At 45.3% G+C, this 19,990-nt stretch overlaps 1 protein-coding gene across 5 annotated transcripts in view; it reads left to right on the plus strand.

Annotated features, from left to right (window-relative positions):
* The window catches only part of BCAR3 (BCAR3 adaptor protein, NSP family member), a 152,504-nt gene that overhangs the window by 54,447 nt on the left and 78,067 nt on the right, over nt 1–19,990 (plus strand). For all 5 annotated transcript variants that reach the window (XM_025288236.3, XM_044944666.2, XM_025288235.3 and 2 more), the window contains exon 3: nt 7,705–7,744. In XM_025288236.3, the coding sequence (XP_025144021.2) occupies nt 7,705–7,744 (40 nt within the window). The remainder of the gene's footprint in view (nt 1–7,704; nt 7,745–19,990) is intronic.

The raw sequence follows: 19,990 nt of genomic DNA on the forward strand, positions 1-19,990 counted from the left end.
CTACCAAGTGCTAGGCACCATCTACCTGGTTCCCTTAGAAAGAGTTCAGTGAGTGTCCTTACCTCTGTCTTTCCTTTCACCCACTACATCCTGCCATTTACCAAGGCCTATCTATTCCGCCTTCTAAAAGTCTCCCTCACACTCTGTCACTCTAACCCAGGCCTACTCATCTCTTACCCAGACCCCATAGTATCCTCCCTTTAGTCTTCCTGGCTCCATTTGGACCCCACTAATCTGTTTTCCATACTGCTGCATGGAGATTTTTCTAAAACACAAATCTCTGGTTATTCTCCAGCATGAGAGCCTTCAACAAATCCCACTGCTTTCAAGATAAAGTGTAAATGTGTTTACATGGCATCCAAGCCCCTGATAGTCTGGCTCTGCCTCTTCTTCATCCTGATCTCCCAACCCCTCACCAGACCTATTACCTCCCCCAACCCCCTGCTTTCCTTAGTAGTTCTTTTACTCCTTAATTCAGCAAGTGGTTTCTGGGCAACTGCTATGTGCAGAGCACGGGGGACACCAAGGGGAACAAAGCCAAGAAAGCCCCACTCTTGCAGGATTATATTCAAGGGAATAGACAGACCATGAGCAAATTAACATATCATAAATTATCACATAATATGGGAAAAAATGAAGCCAGATAAGGGGATAGAGTGTGGTGGTGGTGTTCATTTAGGTAGGCTGGTTAAGGAGGTGATGTTTGAGAGAGATCTGAGTAACGTGGGCTGAGTGAGCCTTCAAGTATACACGTGCTAAGTTGCTTCAGTTGTATTTGACTCTGCGACCCTATGGAATGTAGCCCAGCAGGCTCCTCTGTCCATGGGATTCTCCAGGCAAGAATACTGGAGTAGGTTGCCCTGTCCTTCTCCAGGGTATCTTCCCCACCCAGGGATCGAACCCTCATCTCTTAGGTCTCCTACATTGGTATGTGGATTCTTTACCACTAGCGCCACCTGGGAAGCCCCTTCAAGTATATATAGAGAGACTATTCCGGGCAAAGGAGCAGTGAATGCCAAGCCACAGCTGACTTGATGCGTTTGCACAACAGAAAGAAAAGTCAGTAGGTCTTTGGAATAGGCAACAAACGTGTCAGTGTTCTTTTGCTGAGTAACAAGTTACCACAGACTTGGTGACCTAACATTCATTTGTTACCCCACAGATTCTGTAGGGCAGAAGTCCCATGTGGCTCAGCTGGGTTCTCAGCTCAGTATCTCATTCAAGATGTCAGTGACTGCATTCTCATCTGAGGTTCTGGGGTGGGGAGTCTGCTTCCACACTCATTCAGGTTGCTGGCAGAATCCAGTTCCTTGTGGTTGTAGGACTGTGGGCTCTGGACATCTGCCAGGGGCAGCTCTCATCTCCTGTGGGTTCTGTCTTGTCACAGACCCTCGCATAACATCACACTGGCAACAGACTCCCTCATGTCAAATCCCCCAAGTCAGCTGACTTGTGACATTATTAACATCTGCAAAATCACTTCAACAGCAGTACCTGGATTAGTGTTTGATTAACTTCAAGGGACAGGAATCTCAAGAAAGGGGCATCTTTGAAATTCTGCCTAACGCAGGTTGGAAAGCTGGCTGAGATCATGCCATCCAGGGCCTCAAAGGCCACAGTGGGACCTCAAGGTTTTGTTCTGAAAAGATGGGAGCTAGTAGAAGATTTTGAGCAGGGCAGTGATCTGAGTAAGGATCATGCTGGCTACTGTGTGGAAGTTGTAGAGATGGAGCAGAACTGGGGATTTGTATTGCAGAGTCCAGGTGAGAGATGATGGTGGCCAGGGCTAACGGAAAGTCAACTCCTCAGTGCTGTGGTCCCCCATATGTAGTGTATTATCACATGCTTCTCTCTTTGCCTGAGGATTTCTCATCACCACCTGCCCCACAGCTTCTTCACTGGGACAAGTCCCTACTCAGCCCTCAAACCTTAACTCAGATGTTGCTTCAAGGCCTCTCTATGGAGCTTCCCTCCCACTGACTGTCTCTAACTTGAATTGTGCTGAGTCGGTTGATCTGTTTTCCCACTTGCCTGCAGCCTCTCTATAAAAGCAGTGCCTGTGCCTTTGCTTCTTGTATTTCTGTTGTCTGGCCTACTGTAGTTGCTTGCTAATGTTTTGGGATGAATACAAGAACTGTGGGGATGAATACAATATTGAGTGTGAAGTGAGCAACTGAATTCTCTTGGATTGCTCACCTTGTAGAGGGAGATACCATTGTATAAATACCATTACAGTAAACATGCATGGACGCACCAGAGGAAGAGTGCACATTCTGCACATCACTAGTGTGCATGGAGGGCTCTGGTGGCTCGGTTGGTAAAAAATCCGCCTACAGTGCAGGAGAACCAGGTTCGATTCCCTAGGTCTAGAAGTTCCCCTGGAGAGGGGAATGGCAACCCACTCCAGTATTCTTCTTGCCTGGAAAACCCCATGGACAGAGGAGCCTGATGGACTAGAGCCCATGGGGTCGCAAAGAGTCAGACATGACTGAGTGACTAAAGCACCACCAGTGTGCATGGAGTCTAAGGGGAGCCCCAATCTGATATAGCTGCATCTAGTTTCTCACATCCCTCCATTGTATGAAACAATCATGTTATCACAGGCATTTCCTTTTTAGTTATATCCAAACGAACATTTGTGTGACATCACTGTTAGCCGTTAATTTAGCCTATAATATTTAAATAAGTAAACATCCATTCCCTTAAAACATTCTCTTATTTAAGACAGACATAGGGCACTTCCATCTCCATCTGCATTTGAACTGCTCAGAAAAGATCTATGTCAGTGAAATTCTGTTTGTGTATTCAAGGCGGAGAACCTCTTAACTCAAAATAGCAAACACTTCTAGCTCAAGTGTCCCTTTAAGAGAGAGGAAATTATTAACCTGGTTACTGATGAGAAACAAACTAAAATAGTAAATATGTGTAACATTTCTGAGACTCCCAGCGACACATCCTCAGTATGAACTTGAGAAAGTGGGACACTGGAAAGAATGATTTAACCAGAGTAAGCACAGTGATGTTATTTAAAACTTAATAAACTTAAGAACAGAATAACAGAGTCTGGTTTCATCCTGCTGCTTTCCTGCGGTCTGTGGATGGTGCTCTGCAGGGCAGCCTGCCTGACAGAGGGCCCATGGTGCCCACCAGACTCTCAGGGGTAGAGATGCACACAACATCATGGATTCACATGGGTGGGGATTCATAACTGGCATAAGCAAAAAAAAAAAAAAAAAAAAAGATTAAAAAAGCTTTTCATTTATATTGCCAAGTTTCTCTGTTTGTTTTCTAGTGAACTCTGTTGGAGAGTATAAAGATGTGGTTTAAGGAGTGTTTGCTGTGCAGTCTTATATGAATAATTGGATATTCTATTTCAAATTAGAGGCTGGGGCTACAGGGCCAACTGCTATGTTTCTAGCTTATGTCTTCTTTGTGGTTAGATGGATTAGAGTTAGGGTTAGGCTGGCTGAGAAAGGAGACACAGCACTTCTACATTAAAATATTTGGGTTGGCTAAAAAGTTTGCTTGAGTTTTTCTGTAAGATGGTACAGAAAACCCTGACGAACCTTTTGGCCAACCCAATATACTGTTAATTTGGTTCAAGGCAATGATTTTTAAGGCTTTTGGATTTATAACGTACTCTCTTTGTCTTCCCTCCCTTGCCTCTCTGAAAAGGGTGAGCAGAAGAATGCAATCTGCCTGCAGTGCAGGAACCACAGCAGACACGGGTTTGATCCCTGGGTTGGGAAGATCCCTTGGAGAAGGAAATGGCAACCCACTCCAGTATTCTTGCCTGGAGAATCCCCATCGACAGAGGAGCCTGGCGGTCTGCAGTCCATAAGGTCGCAAAGAGTCGGACACAACTGAAGCGACTTAGCACTCACACACTGTTCTGCTTACAGAATGAACAGAACTCTCTTAGTAGGGTTCAGTTGAGGGTGGGGTCAGGAGGAGACTTCAGTTTTTATCCCTAACCAGCACCTCCTGTTTCCTTCTCTTCTGCCAAGAGAAGTGTGTGTGGTGGAGGATCAAATGGGAACACTGAAGTCCATGCAAGCCTGGGGGGATGCTTGGGAGAACACCCCAGGCTCCTTTGTGCTGGGGTCACTGGGCAGGAGAGCAGGGTGGTAGGGAGAGCAGGTATGTTACTGAGCTGGGTCCTTGGACTCTTTAACCAATAGAAACTGATAAGAGGTCAGCCAAGGATTTCTGGCAGGGTTCTTCTGATGCCACAGGAGGGAGTGAAAACAAGTAACAGGCGCCCTTGCTCACCAGCCCCCGGTGGGGGAGAGCTGGTCCTGTAAATGGGGTGAGGGGAAGGAAAGCTTGGTGGGTTGGGCTAGAGGGTGATGCAGATGATCTTCCAACCCCCTTGGCCCTGTTGGGTGCAGAGGACATGCGCAGCGTGCTGCTTTTGCTCCCAGCAGCCCAGAAATGGCAGCTGAATTTTGGCCTTTTTGTAACGTGCTATTCAGGACCTGCCCCAACCCTGGGTGGATGCAGTTATTTTTAGTTCCTTATGGTTTCTTTGTATTCTGTTGCTCCAGGTGAAATTTATCTGGATACAAACACTTGGAGTAAAGGGTCCCAGGTCCTAGCCTGTCTCACAAGGGCCACCCTGCCTGGAGGTGACCCCACTCTGAATGGGGACCCTTCTGACTGCAGCTGGGGCTACCTCAGGAGCCACCCAGACACAGCGCCCAGCCTGATCCGTGTTGGTTACAACACTCCCTGCCCAGTAGAGCTTGAGGGGTCTGTCCTGATAGAAGGAGCTCAGTTTTCAGGTCTATCTCTAGAAAAGAGAGAGAGAGGAATATTTCAGCTTTCGAAGGTAAAAGGAAAAGGATTTTTACAGGTAAATCTGGTGAGAAGAGCAGATCCTGGGCAAAGTTCTAAAAAGAATTTATTAAAAGAATGACCTTTGAACACCTAAAAAAAGTTAAAATTACAGATCATGACTATGTGGTCTTGGTATTTGGAAGCTATTTCCTCCAAAATGAGTGAAATGAAGCTCAGGGAAAATATTTGACCTTGTTAGTTGCCAATGAAAAAATTCCAGTGAAAAATTAAAATTTTAGAAGACTCATGGAATCCTCCACCATGAGCTTGACAGTTACTTCCTATAGGCAGTAACTTCTAACGAGATTAGTGATGATATTAACAAATGTGATTTTTTTTTTTTACATTATAATGAATTGGGTCAAAATTTGGCAGATCTGCATAACTCAGTGAACCAGTATTTTCCAGAATAGTGTTTAAAGAATCAGACATGGACAAAAGATCCATTCAAAGTGCAGGACAGATGGAAAAGAGTAAGAGATATGGCCTCAGAGTCCACAGCTAACCTTTAAGAAATTATTACTTGTCAAGGTTTGGTATGTTCTTAAAGTAGAACATCCATAATTATATGAAAAACCTATTAAAGTATCCCTCCCTTTTCAATTACATAACTTCATGAGGGTGGATTTTCTTCATTTGTTTCAACCAAAACATATCACAACATTTTGAATGCAGAAGTAGATATGAGAATTCAGGTGTCTTCTAGTAAGCTGCTGCTGCTGCTGCTAAGTCGCTTCAGTTGTGCCCGACTCTTAGCGACCCCATAGACTGCAGCCTACCAGGCTCCTCCGTCCATGGGATTTTCCAGGCAAGAGTACTGGAGTGGGATGCCATTGCCTTCTCCGTCCTCTAGTAAACCAGATGTTAAAAAGATCTGCAAAAATAGGACAGTGTCACTATTCTCACTAAATTTTTGCTATAAAAACATGTTTTTCATAAAAATGTTATTTATGTAAATATTTTAATGGATTTACCTTTAAAGTGTGAATTCACAAACACCTTGAAAATTTCTCAGGTTTAATTTCTAGTATCAGTAATCAGTAGATATAACCCACATGAACAAAATTTTTCAGAGTCCTCAATTATTTAGTGTGGAGAGATTCCCAGGACCAAATCATTGCTATAAACAGCACACACCTACACTGTTATCCATGCATCAAGACACACATGTATGAGTGTATATAATGGACATTTTAGAACATACCTAAAAATAAACACTTTAAAAAGATGAGAAACAGCATCCAAGTGGCTGTAACATCTTTCTGCACTCCCAGGGCCAGACCACTGGACTGGATGATTAGCATGAGACTGGATGCCTATAAGCCTAAAATGTTACTTCAGTAGAAACCCAGGAGTTTGAGAACTTAAAAGGGAGCTTGGCCAAAGCCCTGCTGACAAAGTTTATAGTCCCTCTCCATGTGGTCTCATGGTCACAAAGTCTGGAAACATCAGCTTGATGTCCAGACTGCAGAAGGAGAGCTGGTGACCCAGCACAGCAGACAGACTCAGCCGCTTTGGGAAAAGATGCCTAATGAACAAACACAAGCTTAGTGGCAAAGAGTATGCTTGGTTTTAAGGCTCTGAAAGACTGATTTATACTCCTCTTTGGTGGAAGTGCACCAGGGACTCTGAGCTTAAGCCCTTCTCAGGTACTTTGGCCTTACAAAGGCACTCATTTCAGAAGCTCATGAGCTCACACAGCCTAGAGGAGCGTCCGCGAAGCCAGCCTGCCTCTGTGTGCATGGCTGTGTGCAACCCTCAGTGGACAGACCAGTCCAGGAACAGCTCTGAGGATGGAGTCCATTTTACAACAAGACGGGCTGCCCCTGAGCTGTGGGAGCCACTCCTTGTGTCCCAGCAGGGGTCCGCTGCCCCCGTTCAGGAGAGAAGTGCTACTGTCTCCCCGGGGTCTCTCCACAGAGGGAAGTATCCAAGCCCCTGAGGGTCTGGGCTTGAGCTCATTCTTCCGGAGGCGGCTGCCTATGGGTGGGGATCCCCCGCCTCCTGAGGGCCATGTGCTTTCTGTAGATATACTGACAACCTCCCCACCAGCTTCAGAGTCACTCTGTTTAAAAAGTGATCTCATCTCTTCAGGGGAACGTGTTGATTTTGTGAAGTTTAAGTCTCTAAAGGCACTGTCTTCTCACATCCTGTGTTACGGCGGGCACCTTGCTCTAACTCCGCCAGTATTGGAAGCAGCAGCTCTCACGTGCCCGCTCCCTTCCTTTGCCTAAGATCCTCTTCCACTGTAATAAATCGGCCTCCTCAGTGACACTGCTGCTGTTTACTTTACTTGTCTGGTTAATCCTAACAGTATTATAATAGATCTGAGCAGACGTTAGATGGGGAGAGAAAAAACACTGGGGTACCAAAGAAGATTAGAATGAGTTGCTCAGCTTGACAGCAAAAGACACAGGGGATTTAGAAGCAGAGCTGGGTTCAGAACTCACCTAGCTGGGTGCTGGGTGACCTTGGGCGGCTGTGCTCCCCACCTGAGCTCCTGTTTTCTGTCAAGGTGGGTGTGGCACAGCCGCCTGGTCCAGAGTGCTGCGGGGCCCTGCTTTATTGGTGTGTCTGTTACTCCTCACAGCTCTTTACCTCAGACTTTTAGGCTGATTTTTATGCTTTAGTGACTCTAGAATTACTAGCCATAAATAGTCTAATGTTGGGGGCTTGAATTTTACAGGAAAACACGTGTCTTTTCTAACTTCATGGCTGTGGATATTGTCTGGGAGGTGGACTCATCTTAATAATGTGGATGAATAGGGTGTAATAATGTTAGATACATTGTGTGAGAATGTTAGATACCCAGTGTGAGAATGAGTTGTTCCCAATTGTTCTCATGCTTATATTTTCTCTTTTCAGGGATCAGCATCTCCTGGACCCAACTCTGGAATATGTGAAGGTAGGAACCCGGGATTTAACATGTGGTAGGGACCCTGTGGTAACAGGCTTCCCATTTCTAATACAATGTTGTCCTCTGGCTTGTGTAGGAAGCTGGTTCGATTGAAACCACCAGGACGTAATTTGACTCTCTTGGGCCTTTAGTAATCTTTGCAGGGCTCTTATGTCACGCTGTTATATATTTATAAACTTTCCCCCTTGTCTGAAGCCCTGGGAACCAGATGTGTTTTAAAAATTTGGAGTTTTTTAGAAAGGTAATATGGTACATATATCTAACCTCTAAAGGGGGCTAGAGTCAATGAAACTCATTACTACAACAGTTTAATGTAAGGATATTCACACAAAGTGAGATGAATAGACTACAGATGATTTTGTGTAAATCACATTATGTTTTTGTCACCAAATGAGCTAGGGTTTGTTGTGCTGCCAAATGAGTTATTTAAAATTTTTCAGTTTTCAGAGTTTGGGGATTTTGGAATGGTAGACGAGGAACTGTGAACCTGTGTTTGTCTTCAGTGGAGGACTGAAGGGTCTCTATGAGACTTTATTTTACTTATTTATTTTTGGCTGGGTTGGGTCTTCATTGCTGCACTCCGGCTTTTCTCTAGTTGCCGTGAGTCGGGGCTGCTCTGTAGTTGCGATGTGCAGGCCTTTCATTGTGGTGGCTTCTCTCGTTGTGAAACACCGGCTCTGGGGCACCAGGTCCAATAGTTGCCGCTCCCGGGCTCCAGAGCACAGGCTCAGAAGTTGGAGCGCATGGGCTTAGTTGCTCTGCAACATGTGGGATCTTCCCAGATCAGGGATCAAACCTGTGTCTCCTGCGTTGGCAGGTGGATTCTTCACCACTGAGCCACTAGGGAGCCTTTCTGAGCCATCCCCTCCATCTCAGTAGCCACCCTCTTGTTCGCTGGCTAGTTGGTACCTGTGAGCAGTGTAATTCTTTTACTTTCCAGTGGACTGACATTCAATGTATCTGAATACTCAGTACTGCTAAACAAGTTTTAAAATGCCTTTCACTTCCTGCTTCTGCACACACACACCCAGTTTTCAGGTGTGTATGTTTGTTTGGTTTTATTCTATTTTTGAGAACTGTAATTATGTCCGGCACCTACTACAGAAAAGAGAACTCTCATCTGTCATGACAAAATGTATCATTCATTTTTAGGAGAAATCATGGCACAAGTTAGGACTTAAAGTGCTTGCCCCCTAGGAGCCATACTTCATCTTTATTTTTCAAAGGTCAGCCTCCCGGTTTCAGAGCATTTAAGCCTATTCTTGCTTTTCTGTGTGCCCATGACTGTGCCTGCCCCTGGGTTTTGGCATTTCTTCCTTTTAGACCAGAGGGTGGAGGGTTTAAAGCTTCTGCTGGAGGAGAAGACTCTAGTAGAACCATGTGGTCACTTGAGGCAGTCATAATGAAGTTTGTTGGAATGGAGGTGGGAATTGCGTTTCCCGTCTCTTCTGCCGTGGCTATGCCTGAGTTGCAGCTTGACTGCAGCAAATATGTAATCCTAAACCAACAGAGCCATCGAGTCAGAATCTGGTCAGGACTTTATGAGTGGTGTGTCTGTGTCCCTCCTGGTGCATCGCGTGTGCTTTCGTGCGGGTTATGCACTGCAGGGAATTAGGGGCACTGTCATGCTCTGATCTGACTTGACTGTAACATAAAAGAGTGTGTCCTAGAATTCTCCAGTGTGTTAATCACAGCAGCTCTTTAGAACTCACTCTGTTCCATGTCCCAGAAACTGGCTCTCTCCTGCTGCCGGCTCATTCAGGCTGTGCTCATTTCCCTCCTCGCTACTCCACAGCTCAGTTTTTCTCTTTTACTAAAGTCCCAGCCTTTAAGATAATCCAGTGATAAATTCTAAACCTAAGCAGAGACTTTGGGAAGGACTCATTTTAATATTAATATTTTCTAAGCTATTGCATCTCATTCGTGAATTGGTCATTGCAAGTTGTCATGTTGACTCAGAAGAGGTATTGGCTACCGTATATAAAATAGATAGCCAGTGGAAATTTGCTTTATGACTCAGGGAACTCAAACCGGGACTCTGTGACAACCTAGAGGAGTGGGAGGGAGGCTCAAGAGGGAGGAAACATATGTATAGCTATGGCTGATTCATGTTGATGTATGGCAGAAACCAACACAATATTATAAAGCAATTATCCTTCAATTAAAAATAAGTAATTTTAAAAAGAGCAGTGAACATCAACTCAATCAGAAGTATAGACTTCAAGAGGCAAATAAAAGATACTATTAAAAATTGGAACTAAAAGAAGAGGTGTTGGGGTTGTTCGTGCTTCTGTCTGCCCGGCTCCCCACTTTGCCTGGCGGTGATAGAACTGCTCCCAGTGGTGGCTCAAGGAGTCCCCTTTTCTGGGACTCACTGAGGTCTTCTGAAGCTTACTTTTTGCTATCAACCTTGTCTGAATCTGGTCAGAACTTTAGAGATGACATTTCCGTGTCCCTCATCACGTTTTTTTTTTTTTTTTTCTTTCTCATTTTGCCCTTGGTTTGGAGATATGGCTTGGGGACTTAATGAGCAAATATAAGGGATTTTCATTTATCTCCATGGGCACTAAAGCTCTGAAAACACTTCCAGAGAGGCCTTGGGCCTCAAGGTCTGAATGGACCCATGAGTCAGTTGTCTTGGGCCAGTGCAGTCCCATCCTAGCATTTCTCAAACTTAGCCACCCTCTCGAGCGCTTCTGACCAAGCCATGCCTCAGAGGCCTCGTAAACTGGTGCCAGCTGGTGCCTAGTGCCTGGAGGGTGGCTGAAGATGATAGACGGAGGTGAGAGATGTAGATAAGGTGAATGCAGTTTGGCCCCCTGACTTTGAGCTCTTTCGTCCCTATCATCCCTTTGTACACATAATATGTCTCCTTGAGAAAAGTAGTGATTCTGTATCAAGTATGTTGCATCATGTAGGGCCTTTCTGAGAGTCAGGGTTTTAGAGGTTCTTCCTGACCTGAGAATGGGGGAGGGCAGTGAGCAGATCTCTGACTGAGTCCATCTTGCAGTAGAAGCACCAGTGGTAGCCAGCCGACTGCCGTTCTTATCCAGGTGGGAGTCACAGTCCCAGGTCTCCCTTAACCTGGGAGACTTTCTAACCATATTCACCTGGTTTTTCCAATTCCCAGATTAAGAGAGAAAGGTCTGGGGCCACCCTTACCTCCTCATGTCTAGAGGAAAGGAGACACTGAGGCTGACCCCTTAACGCACGGGGTGATGGGGCTGCTGTGTTGCGGCAGGAGAGAGCTGGGTGGAGAAGGAGTCCACCGTGCAGTCCTGTCCAGTTTGTACTGTGTCCTCCCAACACTCCCCACAGCTGGCGCTGCTGCACATCAATACGGAGGCATGCCAGGGGACCTGCGGGGCGGTTGCCAGGCTACGAGGAGCACCTCTGTGAGAACTGGAGAGAAGAGTGCGTGGCAGGGAAGCTCTAGAACCGTTTGGTAGTCCTTCATTTCTTCAGCAGGCTGACCTCCTGCTGGGGCCTCCCAAGGACACCTTGTTACCCTAAGTGGTGAAGTCCCTATTTGGATGTGATAAGAAAATTTGAGTAGATCCAAAGAACCCCCGGGAATTTTGGAATCTTTATTCTCCTCTGTTTCTGTCTCTTTACTTTTCTGACCACCAGAGAGGGGAGCTTTTTCTTTTTCTACCTTTTCCTTGTGTCTCTATCCCCCTCCTTCTCTCCACATCCCCCCAAGCCAGGAGCCTGAAACATGATGATCATCTTCGAGGTCTGATTTTAACTGTTAAGTATAGTCATGAGATACTTTTCTGTAATCACATATAATTGATTCTCTTTCACTGTATCTGAACAACACCCTTCTTGTGGATTGGAAAACAGAAACCTCCATGCAGCTGCGCCTTCCTCCTGCTCTTGAGGTAGTGACTTTGGTTAGTGGTGTAAGCTCTGGAATTTTCCTGTGCGTACCTAGCATTCCTTACCCTAGATAAAACTAATTTTTTTTTTTTAACAGAGGAAATAGCTTTTAGAGGAAATAGCCCTAGGCAAAATTGTGTAGTAGAGTTTCTCTTCTGGGTTGCTTTACCTGCTTGAAAGTGAAAAAGTGAAAGTGTTAGTTGCTCAGTCGTGTCCAACTCTTTGCGACCCTAAGGATTGCAGCCTGCCAGGCTCCTCTGTCCATGGAATTCTCCAGGAAAGAATACTGGAGTGGGCAGCCATTCCCTTCTCCAGGGGATCTTCCTGACCCAGAGATCGAACCCGGGTCTCCTGCATTGCAGGCAGATTCTTTACCATCTGAGCTACCAGGGAAGCCCTGCTTACTGCTCCTGTTTATTTTTTGCGCCATATTTTTACTGCCTTCAGTATTTACTCTGTGTCTAGTTTCCTAGATCTGTGTCAGGTAACTGTTTAGAACATTTGATAAAAATAATTGTACTGAAATATGAATACATGGTAATAGCTCAGTGTGCTGTCCTTCCCAGATAGCATTCCAGTAGGAGACTCCAAGTTACATAGCCCCTAAAATCTCCAGGGAGGGCAGCCTGTCTCACATTCTTGTCTAATTAGCAGCATGACCTTGGACTTACCCCCTTTGCCCTATGGCTTCTGAGGCAGGAGATAGATGGGCCCCAGGCTAAGCAACTGGAGTTTGTCCCCTGTTGGGGCACAGGAGGAAAGAGAACACTGAGCCCTGCCCAGATAAGATAGTACAGAGACCCCGTAGCCCTCATTTTCAAAATAAAGCTCCTTGGAGGTCAAAACAGAAAGAGGCATCATGCCATAGTAGGTGATGTCAACCTACCCATAAGGCCTCTTCTCTAGAAACCATTTTGGCTAAGAGATGCACACACACAGGAGAAGACCCCAAGATAAACGGAATACAGACTCGAACCAGGCAAAGCGAGATGACTGGCCAGAGGAAACCCGGCAGAAGTGCCCCATATAAGTGATTCAAACCACCACGTGGGTGCAGCTCTGAGTCCACCCATGTAAGTCTATTCACACATACCTTTTCCTACTAATAAACATTTTACTTGTTTTACTACTTTCTGTCTCTCTGTGGAAATTCATTTCTACAAAGCCGACAGGCCAGGGCCTTGTCACTGGCCACTATCCCTGGTGGTCTAGAGGCTGGGATTCAGTGCTCTCACTGCTGTGTCCTGACCTCAGTCTCTAGCCAGGAACAAGAACCCTGCTTCAAGCCACTGCAGACTGAAGCCACCCAAGATCAGTTCCATTTTCCCCACAACTAGAAAACCAGGGGATGGGCCAGTGTCCCTTCTAGTTCCACACTTTTAGGCTTGTGACAGAAGAACTGTATTAAAAAAAAAAAAAAGATCTTAATGAACTGGATTACTATGATGGTGTAGTTAGTTACCCAGAGCCAGACATTCTGGAGTGCAAAGTCAAGTGGGCCTTAAGAAGCATTGCTTTCATAAAGCTGGTGGATGCAATGAAATACCAGCAGAACTATTCAAATCCCTAAAGGATGATGCCATCAAGGTTTTGCGTTCATTATGTCAGCAAATCTGGAAGACCCAGCAATGGCTGCAGGATTGGAAAAGGTCAGTCCTCATCCCAATTTCCAAGAAGGGTAGTACCAACGAATGTGCTAATCATCGGACAATTGCACTCATCTCCCATGCTAGTGAGGTCATGCTTAAAATCTTGCATGCTAGGCTTCAGTATTACGCTAACCAAGAACTTCCAGATGTCAAAGCTGGGTTTAGAAAAGGAAGAGGAACTAGAGATCAAATTGCCAACATTCGCTGGATTATAGAGAAAGCAAGGGAATTTCAGGAAAACATCTATCTCTGTTTCCCAGCTATGCTAAGCCTTTGACTGCATGTATCATGACAAACTGTGGAAAGCTCTTAAAGAGATGAAAGTACCAGACCGTCTTACCGTCTCCTGAGAAACCTGTTTACGGATCAAAAAGCAACACTTAGAAACCTGTATGGGACAACTGATTGGTTCAAGATCAAGAAAGGAGTATGACAGGGTTGTCTGCTGTTACCCTGTTTGTTTAGCCTATACACTGAGCACTTCATGGGAAATGCTGGGCTCGATAAGTTACAAGCTGGAATCAAGATAGGTAGGAGGAAATCAATAATCACAGATTTGCAGATGATGCCAAAGACTGTTCAAAAACTGCACAATTGCACTCATCGCACATGCTAGCAATGTAATGCTCAAAATTCTCCAAGCTAGGCTCCAACAGTGCATGAACCAAGAACTTCCAGATGTTCAAGTTAGATTTATAAAAGGTAGAGGAACCAGAGATCAAATTGCCAACATCCATTGGATCATTGAAAAAGCAAAAGAATTCCAGAAAAACATTTACTTCTGCTTTATTGACTACGCCAGTCTTTGACTGTGTGGATCACAACAAACTGGAAAATTCTTCAAGAGATGAGAATACCAGAACTTCTTACCTGCCTCCTGAGAAATCTGTATGCAGGTCAAGAAGCAACAGTTAGAACCAGACATGGAACAATAGACTGGTTCCAAATTGGGAAAGGAGTATGTCAAGGCTGTATATTGTCATCCTGCTTATTTAACTTATATGCAGAGTACCTCATGAAAAATGCTGGGCTGGATGAAGCACAAGCTAGAAACAAGATTGCCAGGAGAAATATCAATAACCTCAGATATGCAGATGACACCACCCTTATGGCAGAAAGTGAAGAGGAACTAAAGAGTCTCTTGATGAAAGAGGAGAGTGAAAAAGCTGGCTTAAAACTCAACATTCAAAAAAACGAAGATCATGATATCTAGTCCCATCACTTCATGGCAGATAGATGGGGAAACAATGGAAACAGTGACAGACTTTATTTACTTGGGTTCCAAAATCACTGCAGATGGTGACCGCAGCAATGAAATTAAAAGATGCTTGCTCCTTGGAAGAAATGCTGTGACCCACCTAGACAGCATATTAAAAAGCAGAGACATTACTTTGACAACAAAAGTTCATCTAGTCAAAGCTATGGTTTCTCCAATAGTCATCTATGGATGTGAGAGCTGGACTGTAAAGAAAGCTGAGTGCTGAAGAATTGATGCTTTTAAACTGTGGTGTTGGAGAAGACTGTTGAGAGTCGCTTGGACAGCAAGGAGATCCAACCAGTCCATCCTAAAGGAAATCAGTCCTGAATATTCATTGGAAGGCCTGATGCTGAAGCTGAAACTCCCAATACTTTGGCCTCCTGATGCGAAGAACTGACTCATTGGAAAAGACCCTGATGCTGGGAAAGATTGAAGGCAGGAGGAGAATAGGATGACAGAAGATGCGATGGTTGGATGGCACCACCAATTTGATGGACATGAGTTTGAGCAAGCTCCAGGAGTTGGTGATGGACAGGAAAGCCTGGTTTGCTGCAGTCCATGGGGTCGCAAAGAGTCAGACACAACTGAGCGACTGAAGCAAACGGAACTGATGCAGATGATAGCCCTCTAATGGCAGAAAACTATGAGGAACTAAAGAGCCTCTTGATGAGCGTGAAGGAGGAGTGTGAAAGAGCCAGTTTAAGACTAAATATTAATAAAACTAAGATGATGGCACCCGGCCCCATTACTGCACAGCACATAGAAGGGGAAAGGTGGAAATAGTGACAGATTGCCTCTTCTTGGGCTCCAAAATCACTGTGGACTGTGACTGCAGCCATGAAATCAGAGGACAATTGCTTCTTGGCAGGAACCTAGACAGTATGTTGAAAAGCAGAGACATTACTCTGCCTACAAAGGTCCGTATAGTCAAGGCTATGGTCTTCTCAGTGGTCATGTATGGTTGTGAGAGCTAGACCATAAAGAAGGTAGAATGCCAAAGAATTGATGCTTTCCAACTGTGGTGCTGGAGAAGACCCAAAAGTCCCTTAGACAGCAAGATCAAACCAGTCATCTTAAGGGAGATCAACCCTGAACTGATGCTGAAGCTGAAGCTCCAGTATTTTGGTCATCTGATACGAACAGACAACTCATTGGAAAAGTCCCTGATGCTGAGAAAGATTGACGGCAGAAGGAGAAGAGGGTGTCAGAGGATGAGATGACTGGAACCAATGCAGTGAACATGAACTTGGGCAAACTCCAGGAGATGGTGAGGGAAGGGGAGGCCTGGTGTCCGTGGGGTTGCAGGGAGTCAGACACGACTGGCAGATGAACCACAATAAAGCCTATGGCAAGCTGGAGGGGGCAGGGTTTTGGTCAGGGCTTCTTAATCTGTCACTCTTGATCATAAAACTGCCACATTAGTTGGAACAAGGGTGGCATTTTATGTTGTGCCTCCGACATGAAGACCAAGGATGTGACAGATAATAATGGCCCACCCATCATATTACCTCAAAAGATTGGAGATTCCCCCGACACTCCTGCGTTTGCTATTATAATCCACACACTTTCACTTCTGTAACCCCTTCTTGAACCTGTGAAACCTGCTTCCATTTTCACTCTGTATCATTCTTTTCATGTTTTCCTGGGGCTACTTCTTTAACCTTCAGGAGTTGCCCCGACACACACACACACTCACATACCCTAAGTTTTATCAGTTTATAGTATTTCCTGTCTTTTCTCCCTTTATACTTATCTTCCTTTTAGACTGAAGATTCTAATTCTTTCTAGCTTCTTCACACATAGCCTTACAGTTATATTAATAGAGTCTCTTTTCTGAGAGAGACTTAAAAGTATATATTTTTAGGAAAGGAGCTGATTAGCTACAGCAGAGCTGGGTGATTTTTTTAAGAAGAAATTTTCATTATAAATTTGTGATTTTCCTTTTAGAAGAAATGTTTATTATAGATTTTTTGTTTTAAAATAAATTGTCCTTAAGAAAGACAAATTGGAAAATAAATATAATAATAGCATAGTAGGGAAGACATTGGGGAGACTCTTCTCAAATTAACCAAGGTTATATAGGCAAGGCCAGGTTGTAAATAGCACAGTGCCTGCGGACCAAACAGCTCTTCTGACTCCGCAAGTGTCAGGACAGAGTGTAGCCTTTTGTTCCCATGAGCTCCCTAGTGAATGAATAGCCTTTTCTTTTGTCGTCAGCCCTTGTGGACTTTTGCTGGAGCCACTTGTGAGCTTTTCTAAGACATCTGCAGTTTCTGAGCTTGCTTTGCAGGTTAGATGAAGGGACGGGACTGGAGCCTTACCCTGGAGAGGAGACCAGAGCCCTTGGACTTCTTCCTCTGGGTGTGTACTGACTACTTAGGAGCCTAGAGCCACTTGGAGCCCCATCCTTTATGGGGTTAATGCTCCAAAATGCTCTTTCTAAGAGGGGCTTACAGACTTGACAGTCTGCCCAAGGCTCAGATCTCACAAGACCATTTCCTGCAGTCGGCTGGCCAGGGCTACATTAGGTCACCCAGCAGATTAAAAGAGGAGTAATTATGTGAATTCCAGCGCCAAGAATAAGTGCCCCGGGCTGTGGGGGCCGCGGTGGGGGCAGGGGCGGCAAGGCTGCAGCCCCCATCCCCGCTTTGTGCTCAAGATGGTTGCAGCCATGGTCACGGTTAAATAGCTGTCTTTGAGGAAGGTCTTTTCTTCCAGCAGGGGAAATCAGGCCAGCCTGCTCTGAATTAGCCAGCTCACAAAGTCATGAAAGGGACTTACAAAAACAATGGCACGCTGTACATTCCGTGAGATTTTAACAAGTTACACGAACCAAATAATGGCCTGATTGGCTGGCTCTGCAGGTTTTTGCCTGAGTGTGCACATCCAGAGAGCCAGTGCCGCCCCGTGGACCAGAAGATCAAACACTGCCAGCAGTGAATGGGAAACAGCCCTGGGGCTCATCCTGGGAGCAAGGAAAGACAGCTCCCATCCAGCTCCTCCCACTCCACCCCAAAACCTTCTCTACAAATATTCCTGGGAGGCTTAATGTTACTACGGTTTTGAAAGATTCCTGAGGCAGGGTGAGAAGAATAGGCATGGAGGATATTCTTTCATTTCATGGAATCCTATCCTGCAGGTCTGTGAAAATATGGCCATTTATAAAAAGTGAACCTTCATCATGAAAACATATGTCTGTTTAGAAATCTGTATGTTAGTGTCTATAGTGACATCATTTCTAACTGACAAAAACTGGAAACAGCGCCAGTGTCTTGACTGCTGAGCGGATAAACTGCAGACCCACACGGTGACATCCTCTTCAGCATTAAGAAGGATTGGACCGTTGGATGCAGATAAAACCTTACAGTACCGAGAACAGAGCAGTGGTTGAAGGGGTGGGGGGTCGACTGCAGAAGGGAATAAGGCAACTTTGGGGGAATGATAGAAATACTTTGATTGGGGTTGTTTCAGATCGCATAGAACTGTACAGAAAGGGGTGACTTTTAGTATTTGCAAATTATACCTCACCGAGCCTGACTTTAAAAAAGCAAACTGAAGCCTTAAGTACTGCCATCTCACTAAGGGAGATTTTTGGTTTTGAGATGGGCCACATCAGACTGCTGACCAGATGGAGAGAGTGCTGAGCTTGGGGGTATTTTTACTGCTTTAGTTCATTCAGCAGATAGTTTGGGGGCAGATTCTGTGTGTTAGTAATTGTTCAGTCAAGTCAGGCTGGGTAGGAAGAAAGTGTCATCAAGAGCCTAACCTGAATGGAGAGGATATATGTATACCGTGGCCAACTTAACCTGGGATAGTGACAGTGGGAATGGAAAGTCAGGGCAGGTGCTGGAGGCCTTTTAGAGATAGAATTAAGAGTCATTGTATGAGGTGAGTTGACAGTTCCTGGCAGGACTTAAATGGGGGTGGTGATGGAGAAGCAGCCAGGGGGAAATCCAGAGTTCACACAGTGCCTGGCATCTTGCCAGAAGTCAGTAAGGATTTTAGGGGCAGAAGGGAGATTTTCAATTGAAGACCATGGTACCACAGTGATGTTAAGTTAAGCATCTGGGGATAGCGTTAGCCTGGGGGGTGGGGCAGCGGGGGTGTGCAGGGGACAGTCGGAAAACTACAGCCTGGGACCAAATCTAGCCTGCTGTCTATTGCTGTAGTCCACAAGCTAAAATAGATTTTATGTTTCTACATGTTTGTTTTTTGTTTTTAAAGAAGAGTGTAAAAGTTGTAAAATTCAAATTTCAGTATGCATAAATTTTATTGAAACACAGCCACATCCATTCATTGGCGCATCACCACTTTCTCACTATGAGGTGGAGTTGAATAGTTATGGCAGAATAGGTAGCAAAGCTGAACTGTTTACTATCTGGACCTTGACAGAAAAGGTTTGCAGACCAGACCCCTCCTCTAGGCTGTATACACATACACTACCCGTGTTTCACTTCTGAACAGTGTGTAGCAGGCTTTCAACAAAAATCTCATCTTTTCATGCCAACACTTCCATGATGCAGTCATGGGTCATCAGCATCACCTTGACCTTGCCTAATGACATAGCAGTGAGTCCTTGTGCAAATTGTGTGTTCTTGCACAATCTCAGAGATGATGCTGTTGCAACACTGCGCAGTCCAGACATATTTCGGCATCTCGTTGGGTAGACCTGTCTGCTCTGAGTAGCAGCGTCTCTCTTGTCACGTTAGCATCTTCAGCTCTGCTGGGTGAGCAGGTGTGTGGAAACAGCTAGAGTCCTGACTGCTCTTACCTGGGGTTTGTGTGGATAACTCCTCAGGCCAGACATTGCCAGGACAGCCTGAGATGTATTTTGTCAGTGTCCCAGGTCAGAAGCGAATTCTCCCTACACTCCTGAACTTGATGGTTTGAATCAAGGTCGAAGCCTGGGCTGCCTTCTGGAGGTGCTCGAGGGAGCCTGGTCTGGCCTGTAAGTGGGATATGGCAGGTTCACATTCTTGTTCTTTGCTGCAGCCTTCATCCTTGGCTGAAGAAAGAGGACTCTTCTGAGATCCCAATCAGTCAGAGAGGCGGTGAAGAGATGAGAACTGACATGTAAGCAAGGATTGAAGCCATGGCCTCTGACCAGAATCAGCTTTGTAACTGGGCTTCACGGCCCTCCCCGTGTGGCCTATCGCTAACCTCATCTCCTGCCATCCACCTTACTCACAAACTTTTCCATGATGGCTTTTCCTGCTGCCCTGGGTCTTTGCCTTTCCTTAGGCTGGAAGGTTCTTTTGTGGTAGAACAGCTGAGTGCCTTGAAGAGGGTGCTAGATTGCTGTCATGGGTTGAACTGTGTACCCCCAAAAGATGTGTTGAAGTCCCAAGACATCTGTCCTAACACACCAGTACCTGCAAAAGTAACTGCATTTGGAAAGAAAATCACTGGAGATGTGATCAAATTAAGGTGAGGTTGTGCTGGGTT

The sequence above is a fragment of the Bubalus bubalis genome, chromosome 6 (assembly GCF_019923935.1).
Source record: "Bubalus bubalis isolate 160015118507 breed Murrah chromosome 6, NDDB_SH_1, whole genome shotgun sequence".
NCBI lineage: Eukaryota > Metazoa > Chordata > Mammalia > Artiodactyla > Bovidae > Bubalus > Bubalus bubalis.